Genomic DNA, 16,927 nt, shown 5'->3' with positions numbered 1-16,927 from the left:
TGAAATTTTGACATTAATGTCAGAAATTTTCAACAAAAAAGTTGGAAATTTCAGAATTTCAAATATTTAGAGAAAAATTAGAAGATTTCTGAATTTCTGGCTAGAATTTGCTCCTTTATTCCCAATCTACTAAGGCCCTAATGAAATGTTGTAAAAATCCATTTCAAGTTTTGGTTCTACAATAGATATCGGACTAATATATTTGCTTAATTTGATCAAAACTGAACACAGATCAATGAAGAAAATAATACCAAATGAAAATGCAAGACAAAAAGACATCCTCAGGTGATTATTAAATCTGAAAATTTGTCTCAACTCTGCATTAGCTGCAGTATCGCTTCAATTAAAGGCGATAATAAATAAAAGTCATAGTACTCTGACATGGGCACGGAGGAAAGACTGCAGGGAGAAAAACAAAGTGACAAAGAAAAGCAAGTCTCACAAAAGCCTTGCAGCATCTGTGGCAAAGCCTGCCCTTCATCCTGGGGCCTTTTTAAAGCACTGCACACGGGGCCAGAAAGAAAACCTGCACTGCAAAGCCACTGTGTCTCAGGAGGAGCTGAAGGTCTTCACTTCTTCACATCGCCTGCAGCTACAGCTCCATCCGACTGTCTGGGAAAATAACCACACTTTCAGGTCCATGTCAAACCTAAACAAGCCGCACCCGATTAATAAAAAATAGAAAATATTGTGTTGAATGCATTATGTGTTAATAGGTGGGGAAAATGTGAAGTATTACCATTGGTAGCTCAGTATTTAAACAACTTTTGCAAACAAAACGGTTTCTGCAGGTTTCACCGACTAAAATCTAAGGCTTTTTAAGACCATAATGAATGAAATTTAATACCTATATTGCAACAGAAAATTATATATAGTAGTAGTCCCTTGCATGGGTAGCAAGAGAAGTGAGCCAGTTGTGGAGATAAATTCGAACTTACCCAGGAGCTAGCAAAGGTATATTAGCAGCTAGTTAGCGGTAGCCTCAACCACTTCAAGTTACAGAACGTAAAGAGGAAATCTATGTTAGGGTGGCCATTTATTGTATTGTTCATCTTGATAAATTTCTCTTCTTGACACAATCATTTCCCCCAAAAACTTAGTTTTACTATTTTCTGTTTGTTCAAAGAAACTATCAATAAAACTATGATTAAATACAATTACTATGAGCAGTTTAGTGATATAAATCACATTTCTTTATGCGACTGAGGAAGTGTGTTAAAAATGTTTTCCAAGCACATTATCTGTGTTTAAGTGGCTATTATTATTATGTCATACATTTACAGTCTTACAATTAAGACATAGTTCTTAACGTCACTTTTATTTGTATTTTAAGTGTCACAAAATATTGTGATAAAACTTTAAGTCCACATCGTCCAGCCTACATAGAATACGAAAGTAAATATTCCTGCCACAATATTTAAGATCTGTGATCAACATATTTATAAATAAATGTAAGACACTTTAAGGTCTTAATTTTAGACACATGAATTTAAGACTTTTTCAGACTTTTTTAATGATGATTAACAGTCGAGTCCAAATGTCCAACAAAAACAACAACAACAAAAAAAGACCTTAAGAATGCAGGAAAAACTACTGATTTAAAAGTTACAAACCTTGAAAAGTTACAAGCCAGCAATTGAAAAACAGAGATATATCTGCTCAGTATCAGAGGTATTTCAGTCAGGTGGAGAAGAAGCCGCGGCGACAGGCAGAGAGATGGATGCCATCCACGCCTCTAGCTGGATTTAATTTTAGCAGAGCCAATGAATCTACAGAGTCCTAAGGCACAGGATCTGAAACAGCCTAGTCATCTTTTCAGGATATTTGTTTAAAAATACAAGTTCGGCAAAAACCTTTTAAGACGGCGAATAAAAGGCAAGAAGACAAACAGATAGTCTGCACTGGGACAAGAAGAAGAACTATTCATATTGAAGTATTTGTTTATTGGCATCAAGTTTATTTGCAGAGCACATTTCAAAGTGCTTTACCTCACAAAAACATCATATAATCTTCTATTATGAAACAAACATTATATTTGGTCAAATGTCATGTTCAAAATTACCAAGCAAATATGCTCCACATATGTTGATCAATCTTCCAGTTGATGTGAATAAAACTCTGCACAGATGGGTCTAAGCCTTGATTTAAAGGAAATCAGTTTTCTGGAAGTTCGTTGCAAATTTGTGATCCATCCATCCATATTCAAGGACTACTGATTTATACAATGCAGCAAGTGTCTTATTGGTCTACTGTTTAGGTAAAGCCAACAGGCGATAAATTTTAGGCATAAAAAGCTAGCTAGCAATGCTTATTAGTGGCTAGTTATCAATTTGAGTCACAGAACACAATGAAGGTGTCTGAGTGCTACTCAAACTTTTGCCTGACAAACAAGTCCTGCGGGGAAAAAACTGCAGAATATGAGATTAAATAGTCTTGTCACAACGACATTTAAGACCAATAATAAAGGTATTTAAGGCCAACTTTAAAGAATTTAAGACCTTTTGAAACTTAAGTATGAAGGATAAGCCACCTTGCCCTTTAATATCTTTATTTTTTTACCTGTAAACAAACCAGATCATTCCCCTAACCTTAAGTTAATTCATCCAAGTTTTAAAATTTTTTGTCAAACCGTAGACTCCTAGTATTCACGGGGTTTAGGAACTACAGCCTCTAAATAGCTGAAATCTGCAAATACTTAAGATTAATCTAAAAACGCTTCCAACTGCCTATTTTAATGGTTCAAACACCAAATATACATTAATGGAAGCTGTGTTAGCATTGTCACAGAAGCTAACATCTACGGTCTTAATCCTTACTGTTGTTTTTGGGGATTCAATCAATCAGCACCAAGGAAAATTAATATTTGTTTTATCTGGACAAATAATATTTTCCCATTTCTGGACTCCACCTTAAAGCATTTAACTCTCAGAAAGTCGACAACAAATGTAGTTATTTTTACTTTAATCTTTTTGTTTTGTGAGAATCAAAACTTGAATACTTAAAAAGCTCCTGGTTTTGTCTCTGAGATATGCAGAAAGCAGAACATATGTTCGATGCAAGATAAAGACGTCCCTGAAATGAGCCAAAATCCAGCTAAACGCACTTAAAGTGGAAACAGCTGATGGAACAGCTGGCGTTTCTCCACAGAGGAGACACAGCCACCCGTCAGTCTATCCCATCCCTGCTGGAAACACACCAATCCGCCACCACATTGAAAACATTAGAATAACTTATCATCTCAACAACTTCCAATGTTTTGCTGGAGAAGTCATGAGGATTTTCCCAACCCATTTCTTTGAATGCATCCTGTTGGCAGGAAAATCCATGAACTCATGCCAGAAAGTAGCCAGCTTGAGGCGCTGAGTAGGTCTCCAGGCCCACCAGACGGCGATACTCGAGAAAAACGGCGATCCAAGATGGCAGCGAGCCAAAACTCACAAAGGAAACCTTCACAAATAAGCCAACATCTAGATAAAATACAATATTTAATCCTCTTTTGAAGCATTGATCCCATATTTTCCAGCTTTTCATTCTCTATATTTCCACCAGCGAATGAGTGAATTGGAAAATTCAACAGCAGATGAACCAAAAGACCAGAAACCTAAATAACTATCATGATTATATACAATCATGCAAGAAAGTTTATTTTATTATCATATGAAGCTGCAGTGTAGCATATCTATCTTTATCTATATAAATATGTGAACAAATATGTCTCACTATTTGGCAAGAAACAGGTAGATTTTGTCTCCTTCTTACCCTTAATGCATAATAAACAGTAATAATGATTTATTAAGTTTTAGAGATGGATTAATAACATGGCTATGAACCATTTATTAGCCCAGCCACATTTTAAAAACTTCCATACTGCATCTTTAAGCATGTTAATCCTAAATAGACACAATAACTGTCTGTTACTTCTGAGTTTGATAAATGAAGTTTTGAGTTTATTTTGATTGTCGTGTTTAATATTGAAGTGTATGCTGATGATAGTGTTGTATGTTGTGCTGTGCAGGAGCCAGAGAAGGTTGCGACGAGGCCCTGAGGGCGAAGCGTCCTGTTTACTGATGGGATTGGGTCTGGAAGAACAGGAGAAGAGCCTATTTACTCCTCAGAACACCAGGAGGGGAATGTAAAGAGAAAGGCAAACACAGGATTGAACAGGCTAATCTAATAATTAGTATTCATAGACCTGGATTGTTCTCTCTCTTCCTACATTTACATACGCCTAGGAACACGGGGGGAAGGAATTTACACAAAGCTGATTGAATTTCCTCATTAAATGTAAGAGGTGCAGCACTAAAACAGTGTTCAGTATGAAAAAACTGGAGCAGCAGATCATATACAACCAGAATCTGCACTGTGAGCAAGTCTGCAATGCTGAAATCACAAAGGATTATAAGATATGGGCTGCATTCACACCGGCATTGTTTAGTCTGCTTTAATTGAACTCTTGTTTGTTTGGGGAGGTGTGAATTCTCACTTTCTTTTCTTAAAAAGGAATTATAAATGACAGAATACATTTTTTTAAATTGGCTTTTATTTCAATAATTCCTTCTGAGAGTTGTACAATGGCATATTAGAGCTAAGTTACACAAATTTTTATTTAATTATGAGGTAATAGTCATAATATTAGCAGAATAAAGATGCAATTTGACCAGAAAATGTCTAAAAATTACAATAAAAAAAGTTCATTCAGTTATAAATATCTGGTGGGACAGCTCAGTTCGTGTAGCTCTTTCTTTGAAATAGACTCAGTCGTTTCAAAGTCCTGCTCTGGATAATAATTTGATGCTGAGGTGTTAAAAGACTAAATATTTTCTTACCTGTAAAACCAATACCTAAGTATAACTTCACAAAATTCTCAAAATTCTTCATTTAATTTTTTATTTTTCATGGATTTCTCATAAAATTACTCCTTCTTTTCCCTAATATTACGACTTTATTCTGGTAATATTAACGCTTTATTCTCATTATTTTGACTTTATTGTCATACGACTTTATTCTCGTATTGTATTACTGTAAATTATGACTTTATTTTAGTAATTAAACACATAAAAATCTTAGCCTGGCCCTAATATTCCATCACCTATATGTCCAGATAAATGGAAGGTGTGAAACACGCTTGTTTAACAAAATGGTCAAAATTGGGCGTGCCCAATAAGTGCATTGGTTTAAAATTTAAAAAAAGATTTTCCATTTTTCAAATATTAAATCTTCAAAAACCTAAAATTTTACTAATTGATAAAACCAAAAAACAAATAAACATATATTTTGCCTTTTTTAAGTGTATTTATATTGGCTATTGAAAGTAAAGGAGAAGCAAAGTCCATGTTTATGTTCATAAAGTTGGTAAATGATCGTTTCTGTCGCAGTGGGATCATCATGGTTGAGTGAATAAAATGTGTTTTTTTATAACAGTCCACTTGTTTTCCAGAGCATTCAGCCTTAGAAAGGATTTTGGGATTTTTATGTTCAGCAGGTAATAAAAGATGTTTTTGCAGGTGAGCGTCTCTTCAATGGGACGGAGAAGAACGAGGCCATGAGCCGGAGGATTTACCTTCAGGCTGGGCTGGGTCAAGTTGTTGTTTAACACCTTTACATAACACCCAGACAACAAAAGCAACTGCTGAAAGACATGTTCATTCAACAACTACAATACAACACCAGAAATGTAAAGATTTCAGGTTAAAACAAAGGGCTAATCGCTGTGTTCAGCCAGCGAGGAGTTGGATTTTCCACCAGTAAAACTAAGCTGCCATCTGAATGTAAACTGTTGCTGAAAGGTTTACTTTATGTCCATATCTGTGTTTAGAGGTTTCACAGCTGCTGTGAGGTCAAAACCCACCAATATCTTCAACATTCAACACAGATTCCCCTCCATTTTCTTAAAATTACAACCAAAAAAATAAAAATCTAACTGCTACAACTGCTAGCAGGACAAACTGAGACCAAACTTGTGGGAGTGTTTTGTTGTTTCCTTATCAGCAGTTGAGGCCATGCTGCCTTCTTCACACACGAATGGCATCTTATCATCAGAATGCAATGGCACTAGACTAACTGACACCTCTGATGCACAGATCCCCAAGCTGCAAGCAACTCTAGCAATATTTTCAGCAAAGATCTGCTGCAAGATGTCTGTTTGTTGGGATGCAACTACTATGACGATTAATCTGCCTGATTTTAAAAATGGCACGTTCTGCAGATTATTTATTCAAACACTTTTTTATACAGTATTAGAAATGCATTAAAAGACACAATAATCTTTTTAAAATTACAAATATTTTATTGCCTAAAATGCAAAAACAGTGTTCCTTTAGTGAACGTTTGATCATTTGTAGTAAAGGATCCAAAAATGTTATCTTTTTCTTCTGATTAATAATTGGATAACAAAAAGGCTTTTTGGGTTGTTTTCTTTTTTTACTGAATTTGAACCAGTTGAAGCTAATACTTTGCCATTTGATGTCTTTTTTGAGTCTGTTTACTCAGGTTAATGATTAATCGACTACTAAATTATTTGACAATTACTTCAATAATCATTCTTCATAATGAATCATAATAATTCAGTCAGCTGCACATTTAGCTTTCTTAACTCCTCATATGCCATTGAGGAGTTCTGGGTAGAACATATTTACATACAGATTTGATTTTTAAATCCTAAATGTAAAAATTTATATGATTTTTGTACAGTTTTGTGTTAATTACTGCTGTGAGTGTGTTGTTCTTTCAGCAAATAGCCTTTTTGAGTCTGTATACTCCAGTTAAAGATTAATCAATTACTAAGTTAGTTGACGATTATTTCTATAATTGATTAATCGTGATTAATCGTTTCAGCCTTAGCCGTTTCACCATGTAAAAGCTGACAGCTACAAATCCTGCTGCACTCATTAGAACCATAGCTGCTGACAATTGGTTAGATGCATAAACAGAATATAAATATATGATAAAGTTGACATTTAGAGGCATGCATAGTCGGATGGGTCTAAGTAGCGGCCAATTTGGCTGCTAATCTAAAGGGCAAGGCTGCTGGCGGCGGGGAAACGAGATCAATCCTGAGTGTGTCTGTGCTGTGTGTGTGTCTGGGTTTCGCTTCTCACCGAATAGATTGCTGGAGTGGCCCTGCTTGGAGACCGGCCGGAGCTCATTGGAACCCCAGGCGTAGCGCTGGTAGCTGTCCCAGGCGTGCTTCATCATCTGACAGGTGGGAAAGAAAAGGAGGAGGAGGTGGAGAGAGAGGGGAAAAAGAGAAACGTTAACCTGGAGAGGAAATACTGAGCTGCAACAACTGATTCATTTTAATATAAAGTGTTAACACATCCACAAATCCATGATTCACATCTCTATTAATAACAGATGAAATGTTTAAAAATGCAAACATAACCCAGCCGCACTGATGCTCTTTCAGCTTAGATCATCCCTACAATATACTGACTTTAATTCAAGCAGGAAGGCCTGAGCTTTTCACTTGTTGATGTTTGAATTTATTTAGCTGCAGATGCTTCCTTTGCAACTGACCTAATGGAATGCTTTGTTATTGCATTTTAGGCAATAAATGTTTATTTTCTTGCATCTTTTAACATATTCCCAATATTGTATAAAAAAAGATAAAGGAATCTTCAGAATATGCTAGTTGTTTACCTGATTAATCGATTCATTGTCAGAATAATCAATTAATCGTCTGAATAATCAATCAATTAATTGATTTGCAATGTGAACACAACTTTCCAACAGAGAATCTCGACACTCGTTTCAGGCGAAGCCATCTACGGATGCGTCCACCGTGGAAATCTAGGTTAGCCAACATCGACCCAAAGAACAGATCCTCTAGAACCTGCATCCAGATTAGACTCCAAATCCTTTTATCCTCCACCTTCTGACAGATCCGTTCACTCACAGTTCACCGTTCGGCTGCTGCTTTAATAAACACACGTTACTGGAAGAGGAAACTTCTGCCTCCAATGTTATCTTGAGAAACCAGACGGCGGTTCTATAGATGTACAGAAACAAGCTGCACTCGCTTCCTGTTGCTACAGTCCGTCCAGGTGTGAGAGCATGATGTGCGTTCAGCTGCAGTTCTTCCTGTTACAGCTGCTGACTCAGTATTAAGTTCCTGTTTGAAGCATCGACACATGCTGAGAACAACAATAATTAGAGGTACAAATAGTCGCAGCAGGCAGTAAACCAGTAGGTCAACGAGTCTGCTAGTTGGCGTAACTTGTTGCCTGGGAAACCAAAATTATAATAGTGAGTCAGTAAAGCTGTCAAACAACAGCAGAGCCATTTAGCAAGTCACTCAAGCAGGAAAATATGCTCTCTGAACCGTTATGCCACCAACTCTGAATGCACACAGAGAAGCTTAAAGTCGACAGGAAATCAAATTAAAGCCCTTATTTGACCTTTCATGATATTTTTTAGAGCTGCAGAGACCAAACCATCAATCATCAGGAAGCCTACGCATTTAAGCTAAGGTCCAGGCAAACATATATTTTGATCACTGCAGCTGTGAATGTCAAAACTGAAGTTAAAATCCTCAAAGGCATTTATGTTATCACAGCATCTGCTTAAAAATGACACTTTAATCATGGAGAGATGAGTAACGAGAAGAAATTCGTGGAAATCACGAATAACGCCATCATTGTCAAATAAATACACAGATTTTTTGTGCCCTCATTGTGTTTGCAGCTGGGCACTCAGGTTTATTAAAAGCAAACACTTTGGTGAAGCAACAGCTCCGGCGACCATGAGAGAGGAGGACGAGCCACAGCTGCTTCGACTCGTTTCACTGCAGCATGGAGGGGAAACACTCTTTTATTCAGATATTTAGATAACTACTCATTTCAAACATACTTTCAGTTTGATTATTTCTTTAGTTTAGTATTTTTTCATTGAAAATAGAGATAGAAAATCATAAAAATACTCAATCTCATAAAATATTAAACAAAATTTAAAAAATGATATTCTAGTAAACTAAAAATGACTAAATAAAATAACTAATTTCAAATATACTTTCAGTTTTGCTATTTTAGTTTAGTATATTTCATTGAAAAAAGAAATAAAAAAATTTAAAACACTGATTTCACCTAAAATATTAAATAACTACACAAAATACTTTAATAATTTTTTAAATGTTTTTTTATTAATAAAAAATAAGAGTTAGTTACATCAAAAATCCTGAATGTTGACCTTAAATAAAAAGATTCACATTTATGCAAAGTATTTTTAAATATTTTTATATTTGTTTTCACCTCTAACAAACCTGTATGTTTTCTAAAATGCATATGAGATTAAAGGTGGAAAACGTTTAAAAATTATGGTTTGTTTTTCAAAAACTTAAACACCTGTAATCCTAACTAAGAATATATTGTGAATATATGCATCTGTAATTAACTATTCACTTTAAAACTACTAACACTTAATGAGGAATTTCAGTGTATTTGGCTCCAGATAGAAGAAAAAACAAACTGTGTTTACATTGTTGTGCTGCAGCGGCTTACAGCGTCGCTGCCGAAGGATAAATGCTCGACAGAGTTACATCATGAGGGGATTCCCTCAAGTGAACTGACACGGGTTAATCCTGCTACATGCACTTCATCTCAGCTATTTTAAACATTAACTATTTTAAAGCAGGTAGCTTTAAAGAATCCCTCAACCAGAATACGATTCTTCATAATAAACATGGTAATCTGATAAAACACAGATAAAGTTTTCAGTCTCTTTTTTCGTGCTAACCTGTGCTAGATTTATTGCAGAGGGCAGCTACGTGTTGACTCTAATTGGATTAACTGTTCAGGATTTTCTGGGATTATTAGAGTCTGGTGGCAGAGATTTCAAACTAGGAATCGCTCAGAGCACATCGGTGCAACAGTCAGATCTACGGAAGATTATGTCATCTAGATCCAGACCCGTTTCCACCACAAAACAGGAGTGATAAATCACCACCGCTTGGAAACAGTGAGAGCCAGGAAGAAGGAAACTATCCTGCTGATGCCACCATGTTCTTACAACATGCATGACAACGTTCCGTTTTCAGACGAGCTCGATGTTAGCCAAGGGGATTGTTTTCCATCAGTGTCTGTGTTTATGTTTCCAGAATTTAATAAACCTCTCTCACTCCCCCAATCTCTTTATGTGGAGACAGAAAAGAAAAACAGAACATCTGTAAAAATTTTACTGCATCTTGATTTCATCCAAATCTCAAAGAGCCAGTGCTGCAACTTTAAATAGGCCGTGTGCAGCGGCGGACACACACATGGCCTTTTATGGGAAGGAACTGGAAAGTTGAGACTGGGAAAGAGAAAAAAGGTTGTGGTTCAGAAACGAGGAGGTAAATCTGAAATATTTTAGGCGAATCGGGAGACGAGAACTGGCAGCTCTGAGATCAAAACGCACTTCACATGTTTTAGAGAAAGATGCCTCTCTGCAAGCCAACACCATCATCCTCAATAAAATAAATACGTTCAACACAAAATCAAAAAACGACTTCTAGTTTAGGAGTTAACCCCGGACTCTGATCCGCAGAAACTGATGGCAGCTAAAGAAAACAATGTTGATCCATCTTGACGTGCTGTGGCGTTTCTGGAGCCATGGAGAAAAAAATACATGACATGTTTTTATTTGGATTGACAGAAAAAAGTCAGAACCCAGATTTTATGCATTTCATGTTCATTGATCCTTTTCACTTTAGATTTATCAAAAAAACAAACAAAAAAATCTTTTTATTGCTTTGGGCCTAGATTGGAGAGCATCTGAACATTTCAGTCCAGCTGAATAAAACTCATTTAGAGTCACAGATGTTTTTGTAAAAAGACAACTCATGATTTTTCTAAAGAAATATCTGTAATAGGAGACGTGTTATTTTTAAAGAACTACTATATTATTAGGAGAAACATAAAACCTTCTTCTATGAGAGGTTAACCACACCACAAAGTTTCCAACCATATTAGTGATATTTTCTAGTGGAAGTTCAGTGTATGCACGATGAGAAAGCAGAACAACTGCTCAAACTTAAATTTGTTATGTTATCTATATTTAAATAAACATTATTAGGTTCTTTGTGGAAGGTTTAAAGAGTTATCACTTTGGAGTCACAAGTTGTACATTTTTCTAACATCTTTCCTTCCAGGATTTTCCTGCATTTAGCCCCATTCATTAAGCATTTTCCCTCAGCATAATCCTGCCACCACCATGTGTCATTTTCCACCAAACATTTTGCATGTAATCCCAATGATTCTGATTTATTACAATCTAACAAGACTATTCAGATTTTACTTAGGAGTATCAGAGCACAAATGCATAGATTTAATATCAACTTTCAAATTCTGATTGTAACAAATTTGTGTGAAACCTGCTTGGCCACTTACACAAGACGCCATATAAGGATGAGGAAAAAAGTGGACATAAATCATGGAATAAATGACTATAAAATGAAATTTTGTCTCAATCTGACTCCAGATGTGCATAAAAGTTGTTTGAAGGAAAGAATTAAATATTCCTGACGAACGGCTTAATAATTAAATACCTATGTGGTTCATCTCAACCAATCTGACACTAAATGTTAGTTTGTCCTGGTGGTAGACAAACTTCTCTGTTTAATATTTCTAATCAATAATGGCTCAACTTTAATGTGGCCAGTTCAGTGATAAATTATAGTCATTAGCTTGCATAGAAAAGCTGCTATTGCAAGTATGAATACTTTAATGTCAGCATGAATCATTCAATGAATGAGTTGATAAATGAGCCATAATTGGAGACTTCGGACACATCAGGACATTCTTGATGTCAGTCGTCCAAAATATGTCGTGGTTGAGCAGATAAATGATCAGCAGCTTAAATTCATTCCTGTTTTACAATAAAGACACTAACTTTGGTCTTATTAATTCAGCGTACTGGTTTAGTGGTAATGGTCAATATGGATCCCTATGAAACTAGCCCAAATGACAAGTGTGCTGTGACAGTGACCCAGATAAAACCGTCACTACGGGAATAATTCCTCTGAAGGCCGACAGCTGTTCAGTTCTGTAGGAAACGGATTTTATCACAGCAACTCATCTCCTACTAGAAGAAAACCTCAAACTGAACAAAAACTCAAAATAAAATGTTTTCTACCTCACATGTTCTTTATGGTAAGAGGAGGATGGCAATTTCTACCAATTAAATGTCGACTTCAGATTTAAGACTTTTTAAGACCATTATGAATTAAATATAAGACCCGTATTACGACAGAAATATACAAAAGAAAATGACAAATTATATATAGTAGTGCCAAGCACCTTATGGGTTGGAAACAGAAGTGAGCCAATGGCAAAGAGGAACAACCAACTGGTGACAGATGCAAAAAAAGCTAGCTATATAGCTAGCTGGGGTATATTAGCAGTTGTTAATGGTAGCAACAACCTCTAATCACAGAACACAATGAAAATGTCTGCGTGTGATTCAAACTTTTGCCTTACACGAAAAAAATAAACTACATAGAATATACATGACTAAGTTTAAGACCTGTGATTAATGTATTTAAGGCCAACTTAAATATGTTTAATGAATTTTAAGGCCTGAATTTTAGGCCTTAAAAGAATGTAGATCCATGATTTTAAGACTTTTTAAGGATGCACGAACAGTCTTATGTCATAACTCGTATCATTCAAGTATCGCCTAAGAGTCGTTGTGGATGGTAGCAGTCAGGGTTGCAATGAATCTGAAGAAGCCTCTGACTGAAGATGACTGTCATGACATGCTAACAGCGCAATATCTGGGCAGCAGAAACAATATTCCACACTAATACATCCTGAATGGTCAACATAAGTTACCTCATCTCTGCCTGGCTGTTTGGTTCAAAGATCAGGCAGAGAGATGTTGGAGTAGGGGATAAGATGATGCTCTTTCTCTGCTCTGCATCCATCAAACTCTTCTTGGATTTGATATGCTAATCAGCTACTCCCAGTTGTAAAAGAACAAGAAAAATAACATTGTTGCTTTAGTTGTGCATTCTAACAACTGCACAACTAACAACAATTTTAGGCAGTTGTTAGAATGCACAACTAAAGCAACAATGTTATTGTTGCTTTATCAACCACTGGCCTAAAGAAAAAGTATGAGAAAAGATCCTTCGAGCTGCACAGCATCCAAAACCAGCGGGAATAATTGTCCAAACATGCAGCAACTCCACAAGAAATATGAACCGAATTCAACAAAAAAGAACAAATCAGAACAGAGCTGCTCCAACATGCTGCCACCAGGAGCGCCGCGTATTTTACATTCCCCAAGTCGTTCATATTTGCTACAATTGTATTGAGCATTGTGATAAATGTGGATGGATGTGGCCTCACCCTGTTGTCTGCAGACAAAAGAGTCGTTTCCGACTGACTTTTGTAGGCAGTTCGGCTGCAGCTGTGAGACAGTGCAGCAACAAAAATATTACCTATTGGAAAGCATTTTGTCGTAATAAACAGCACAGCTGTGTCTGCTGAGTGGAAGAAGTTCAGAAATTTCCGTCTGAGTTTGAAAAGAATATTTCACGTTTTGATGACTCGCAGTCTAATCACCCAATATAATAAGACACAAACTATATGTAGGAAATCTCCCAACGCCAGACTCCATATGTAAAACACAGCAGCAACAACCAGACAAAAAGATACAAAAGAAGCTGAGATTAAATATTCTTCAGAATATAAATGTTCTGCTGCGTTTGCATCTCTACTCCGGTTTTTGGTCACAAAATAAACTAGTTTTTTTTAAAGGGCTTGTTCATATCTGCTATTGCTTTATAAGCTAGAAATCTAGGGTTGTGTCCACCTACCCAAGATTTATTTACAGTGGACTTCTGTAATTGTTACATGACCTTTAGAAAAAGAGAATTTAAAGCTTAAAAAATATTTGCTTTGGAGAATTTGTTATAATTTCTAAAGGTCCACCTTTTAAACTTTATTTTTAGGCTTTAAAATGAAGAAAAACATAAAAATAAATCCTTGCAAACAGGGGATGGATATTTTTTCTTCTATGGGATGTTGGTTTTGTGGAAAAATGTTTTAAAAAAAAGCTTTCAGCCAAATAAATATTATAAATATATTATGATACTTTCATGCTATCTGTTGTGGAAATTCCATTAAATTTGATTGGTTTTGATGAGTACTAAGCGTAACATTGATCAACATATTGGATGTGTATTTGCTTGATAATTTTGAATCTGGCATTTAACGAAATGTAATGTTTATAGCTTGTTTCATAATTGATGACTGCATGATGTTTTCATGACGTAAATCAGTTTGAACTTCCTTGTTGATGAAAGGTGCTTTAAAATAAGCTCGACATTATTCCATTAAAAACTGGAGAAACCACCAAAAACCTAGATTTGCAAACATTAGCAGATTGTTTATTTTTTACTAAAAAGCACAGCGGAAGGTTAAAAGAGGTACCAAACTGAACTGGAAGAAAGAACTGGACTTGTTACTTTTCTGGTCAGAAATTAAACTACAACACAAGCCAGTTTATAAAAATACACATTTAGTATTTTAGCAACAGCTGTAAAGATTTGCCCTTAATGAAACCAATCTGCTGGCAACACTTTGTAAAAATAAACCCTACAAGCTAGGTGCTAATGTATGCGAGTCGTCGGCCGGTGCCTGGGATAATGCATTCACGACGCAGCGAGCGCAGGGATTTCTCCTGCTGCATCAAATGAAAGAGACATTTAATAAAGATTTTCTTTCACCCTCTGATTCAGACCACGAGCTTTGATTCATAAAGACCTGACAATATTTATTTCCACAGTGGGTAAACCATTATTACTCCATTTGTGCTGTTCACCACAACAGGCACATCATCATGCAGGCAGCGCAAAGGACACGACCGGCTAATAAGAGGTGTGAACATGAACCAGCATGATGGAAAATGATCAACAATGCTTTAAAAAACTAATTTTCGATGTAAATGTTGTGCTTTAATGAAATTTTATTGAATAATTGAATCAATACACTTTTTGAGTTTGCATGATTTTGCTGACTGGTTGACAAATGTAGTAAAAAAAAAGTTTATCAAGCTTGTTAGGAACAGAGTTTGTCCACTTTTCCCACAGTAATATTTAAGGATTTCTTTCAATGATTTTAAGCACCATGTAGGAATCCATGAAAGGCTAAGTGAGTGGATCCATTTCAAATCCATATTACTTTTTCTACTACATCATAAACTGACAGCAAGACTTCTGCAGAGCAAACAGTAATTCAGAGTCTGACGTTTTTAGATCCATATGAGGTTTTTCAGAGTGTCCTTTTCATTTCATTGTGGCTTTAATGTCATAAAATGAAGTCCAAAACTCTGTTTTTCAAACCTCCCAGCTGTGTGGTTGGCTTTCTCTGGCTGTATCAAAATTCATACGCATGCATTTATTGACTCGACCTTTCACGTGGTTGTAAGGAGCAGACAAACTTGGTTTGACCTCGCCGCTTCACAAAAGGCAAACTAATGAAGACTTTGTGAAAGGCAAATTGATTTTTCTCTACCTCCCTCCATGTGATCCATCGCCCGCTACGATGCGGCGGGCAGGCAGGCGGCGGCGGAGCCTGAGCTCATCACTCATTTGTTTAACAGGTTGACAGGGATGAGGACTGAACAGCAGACAATGCCAGAAAATACACACCATGCTCCATTTAAATGATTCGAGCCAAGAAAACAAATAACGATCGGATGGAAATCAGGAAATTGCACATGACAGTGATGAAATTAAGATTTATCTCCACTTATTGATATTAAAAAAACCCTTCAAACACAACTTTTAGTGATAAAACAAAGTAGTTTGATTTAGTTGTGAAACGATTATTCGTGATTAATCGATTGTTGAAATAATTGTCAACTAATTCAGTAATCAATTAATCGTTAACTGGAGTATACAGATTAAAAACAAAAAACAAATTTAGTATAGTAATTCAGCCAAAATGAAACAGCAGATAATGCCAAAAGAATACACACCGTGCTCAATTTAAATGATTCGGGCCAAGAAAACGGGTAACGATGGGTGGAAATGTCGGTCATCGGATACTGAGAAAACTTTGATTTATCTCGACATAAGAAAAACTTTAAAAACACAACTTTCAGATATAAAGCAAAGTGGCTTTTGTGACTAATTGTGATTAATCGCTTACAGAAACAATCATTATTAACAGTTAACTGGAGCATACAGACTCAAAAAATGCCACGTGCTAAAAACCTTTTTCTTTTTTTTTTTTTAAATCTGCCAAAAATAGATTTGCAAAAAATACATATCTATTGTACGTAAGATAAAAAACTATTTCGTCTGTAAATATGTTTCACCCAAAACTCCTCAAGTGGCAGTTTGAGCTTCATCTGGTTCATTTTCACTAAAGGAATGCTATGTTATTGCATTTTAGCCAATAAGTTCTTTATTTTCTTATTTCAGAAAATAATTTGTTTGCATCTTTTAATGCCTTTTTAATATTGTATAAAAAAAGACATATGCAGTTAAATAAAGAATGTGTACAACGTGCCATTTCTATACCTGATAAATTCATTAATCGTCAGAATAATCAATTCATCGCTAACTGCAGCCATAGTTTGAGTTACTGCACATTTATGTTAACAAATTCACTGAATACATGTGAAGCAGCAGCAAAGAGGAAGAAACAAACAGGTGATGAATGAACTCAGTCTTAGATGTTCGCCCACCACATGTCGTCAGAACAACTTAATGTGCCTTTGAAGTTCCTACAGCCTCTGGAACACCACAGCAGAAAGACGAACAAAATATTTTCTCTTATTTTGCCTAAAGTCTCTTTTTTATTACCGGAGAGTTGCTAAAGATCAGATAGAGCCCAGGAATGAAAAACAAGCAAACTACTTCAGCGATTTGCTCTTGTGGTCGTCACTTTCATCCACAACCTGCAGATATTTTATCAGGATTTGATGAAACAGTCTAAAACAA

At 35.8% G+C, this 16,927-nt stretch overlaps 1 protein-coding gene across 1 annotated transcript in view; it reads right to left on the bottom strand.

Annotated features, from left to right (window-relative positions):
* Nucleotides 1–217: 217 nt before the first annotated feature.
* The window catches only part of LOC111611396 (mannosyl-oligosaccharide 1,2-alpha-mannosidase IA-like), a 35,925-nt gene continuing 19,215 nt past the window's right edge, over nucleotides 218–16,927 (bottom strand). Inside the window, exons 2-3 of the mRNA XM_023348028.1 lie at nucleotides 7,098–7,194; nucleotides 218–612 (exon numbers count right to left, since the gene is read on the bottom strand). Coding sequence (XP_023203796.1) covers nucleotides 593–612; nucleotides 7,098–7,194 — 117 coding nt within the window. The 3' untranslated portion in view covers nucleotides 218–592. The remainder of the gene's footprint in view (nucleotides 613–7,097; nucleotides 7,195–16,927) is intronic.

Source organism: Xiphophorus maculatus, chromosome 15 (assembly GCF_002775205.1).
Source record: "Xiphophorus maculatus strain JP 163 A chromosome 15, X_maculatus-5.0-male, whole genome shotgun sequence".
In the NCBI taxonomy this organism is placed as follows: domain Eukaryota; kingdom Metazoa; phylum Chordata; class Actinopteri; order Cyprinodontiformes; family Poeciliidae; genus Xiphophorus; species Xiphophorus maculatus.
This window is presented reverse-complemented; position numbering and strand designations above follow the sequence as displayed.